General features: G+C 29.2%; 1 protein-coding gene across 1 annotated transcript; it reads left to right on the top strand.

Annotated features, from left to right (window-relative positions):
• The first annotated feature begins 998 nt into the window (after positions 1-998).
• On the top strand, positions 999-2,135 carry LOC128031841 (putative GEM-like protein 8). The gene is made up of 3 exons (XM_012624408.2): positions 999-1,226; positions 1,325-1,405; positions 1,510-2,135. Exons 1-3 carry the CDS (start codon positions 1,088-1,090, stop codon positions 1,977-1,979), a joined length of 690 nt encoding a protein of 229 aa, XP_012479862.1. The 5' UTR covers positions 999-1,087; the 3' UTR covers positions 1,980-2,135.
• The last annotated feature ends 222 nt before the right edge of the window (positions 2,136-2,357 follow it).

Below are 2,357 nucleotides of genomic sequence, written 5' to 3'. Positions count from 1 at the left end.
TTAGTTAAATGGTTAAATGCTTGCATTTTCATCAATTGTTTGAAATTTGATTCCTTGCCATGTTTATTTGGGATTTTTTTATGAATGTTGTTAAGGTTTTTTAATTAAAACTTTTTATTAATAAGTTTTTAATTTCACATTTTTATTAACAAATATGTTTTTAAATTTTTATTTTATTTTTCTTTAGTAATTTCTTTTTCATATTGAAAAATAATAAATATGTAATTATATAATAAAATGATTTTTCATATATCATTATGTTAAATATATTTTATTTTTAAAAATATCAACCAATTTTTTGATATAATTTTCTTTATATATAATTTTTTATATGTCACATATTTTTTTTATGTATATTGCCAAGTATGGTAAATTCTAATATTATAAATAAAATTATCACAAATATAATTATTTTTCACTCACATTGTGGGTATGGTAAATTATAATATAAAAATTAATTAATTATTTTAAATATAATTATTTGTTATAAATAGAATTTTCATATGTGAAAATATTTATTTTTTCCACCTAGGGTATAATAGATTTTAATATTATAAAATCAAATAATTATATCAAATATCATTATAATTTTTATATGTAAAATATTTCAAATAATTATTATAAATATGATTATATTTTCACCTATATAGTGGATATGGTAAATTTTAATATTATAAAAATAATTATTTCAAATATAAAAGAAAGCGCTTTTGGTATAAGGTGATTTTCGAAAAACAATTTATAGGGAAAACACTTTTTGCCACATCAACTTCTGACACCCGAAATCAGACCTATTCTGTAAAAAAATTGCCTCAATTGCTAATTAAAAAAAAAAAACATATTTCACTAAATTTGCCCCAAATCTTCTTATAATCTTTTTTTTTTCTTTATCTTTTAAATTCTAACTTTTGGAAGTGATGAGCTATTGGTGACTCATGCACCAAAAAAGTTAGATTCAACTTCCACTTCTATACTCCCTTTAAATACATCCCATTTCCCAAAAATCAATATTCATCACAACCTGAAGAAACATTCAACAGGTCGTTGGCATTGAATTCCATTTCATTCATCAAAGGAAAGAAAGAAAATGAAGAATCAGATTCTTAAACAAGTTACTGGAGTACCAATCAAAGCAGCAACATATGGAGTTGAAAGAAGAACATCAAGGCAATACTTACCTGATGCTGCAGGCCAATACCACATTTCATCACAAGGGGCTACAAAGAGTAGGTCTCCCTTTCAATATTTACTAGTGGTGGATATGCGAATTTCATGGTAATTAAAGATGTTCCGTTTTCTAATGGGAAACTGTTTGTAACTGCAGGCAAAGGGAACTTTGTACTCGAAAGGATGAACTTGATAGGGAAGAAAGCTGGTACCTTCGCCCACGGTGTCCGAGAGCATGGTATGAAACACTATTATGCTATCAGCTATTAATTAATGTCTTTTAAGATTAAAGTGAAATGAAAGCTAAAGTTTACTTTATTTATTTATTTATTGAAACTGCAGTGAGATTGGGGCCAAAGATTAGTGAAACAGTGAAGGGAAAGCTGAGTTTAGGGGCAAGGATTCTTCAAGTAGGAGGGTTGGAGAATGTTTTCAAGCAGTTGTTTAGTTTCAGAGAAGGAGAGAAGCTGTTAAAGGCTTGCCAATGTTATTTATCAACAACAGCAGGCCCTATTGCAGGCCTACTTTTCATCTCATCTGAAAAGGTTGCCTTTTGCAGTGAGAGATCAATCAAAATCCCTTGTCCAAATGGAGAATATGTGAGAGTCCATTACAAGGTTGTGGTTCCAGTTGAGAAAATAAAGGGGGTGAACCAGAGTGAGAACATGAAGAAACCATGTCAAAAGTACATGGAAATTGTGACAGTGGATGGTTTCGATATCTGGTTCATGGGGTTCTTGAATTATCAGAAAGCTTTCAAATGTCTGCAGCAGGCAATCTCACAGGGACTGGATGATGTAGACACTTTCTAGGTGGCTTAACAAATGTTTCATGAGATTGTTTTGTTGATGAAATGTGGAGCAGTAATCAGTAAATCACTGTTAAAATTGTAAAAATGGTTGTTGTAGATTGAATATACGATCCTTAATTAAGGATCAAAATTAAATTCAATTTTATGTTGATTTTTACTCTCTTTTTACTGAGATTCTTTATATCTGGCACGAATACGTTTTGGAACATGTCTAGCTTATACTACAATTGTCCATTGTAGCATGAATAAGATATGCCTATTTGCAAGCACAAATTTAATAAGCCATAAGGAGAGAATTAACATGTATATGTAGGAAAATGTGGAGTAGGCAAGTGTAAATGTGGCAGATTTATGAATAGGACAGCATTTTGGCAACTAT

This window comes from Gossypium raimondii, chromosome 3 (assembly GCF_025698545.1).
Source record: "Gossypium raimondii isolate GPD5lz chromosome 3, ASM2569854v1, whole genome shotgun sequence".
NCBI classification, from domain to species: Eukaryota; Viridiplantae; Streptophyta; class Magnoliopsida; order Malvales; family Malvaceae; genus Gossypium; species Gossypium raimondii.
The sequence above is the reverse complement of the archived record's forward strand: the minus strand, read 5'-3'. Positions and strand labels throughout refer to the sequence as shown.

Excerpts from the sequence above, each read along its gene's own strand:
- LOC128031841 (XM_012624408.2), top strand. The coding sequence starts at position 1,088 with ATGAAGAATCAGATTCTTAAACAAGTTACTGGAGTACCAATCAAAGCA. Across the intron at positions 1,227-1,324 it reads ATCACAAGGGGCTACAAAGA|GCAAAGGGAACTTTGTACTC; the intron begins GTAGGTCTCCCT and ends TTGTAACTGCAG. Across the intron at positions 1,406-1,509 it reads CCACGGTGTCCGAGAGCATG|TGAGATTGGGGCCAAAGATT; the intron begins GTATGAAACACT and ends TTGAAACTGCAG.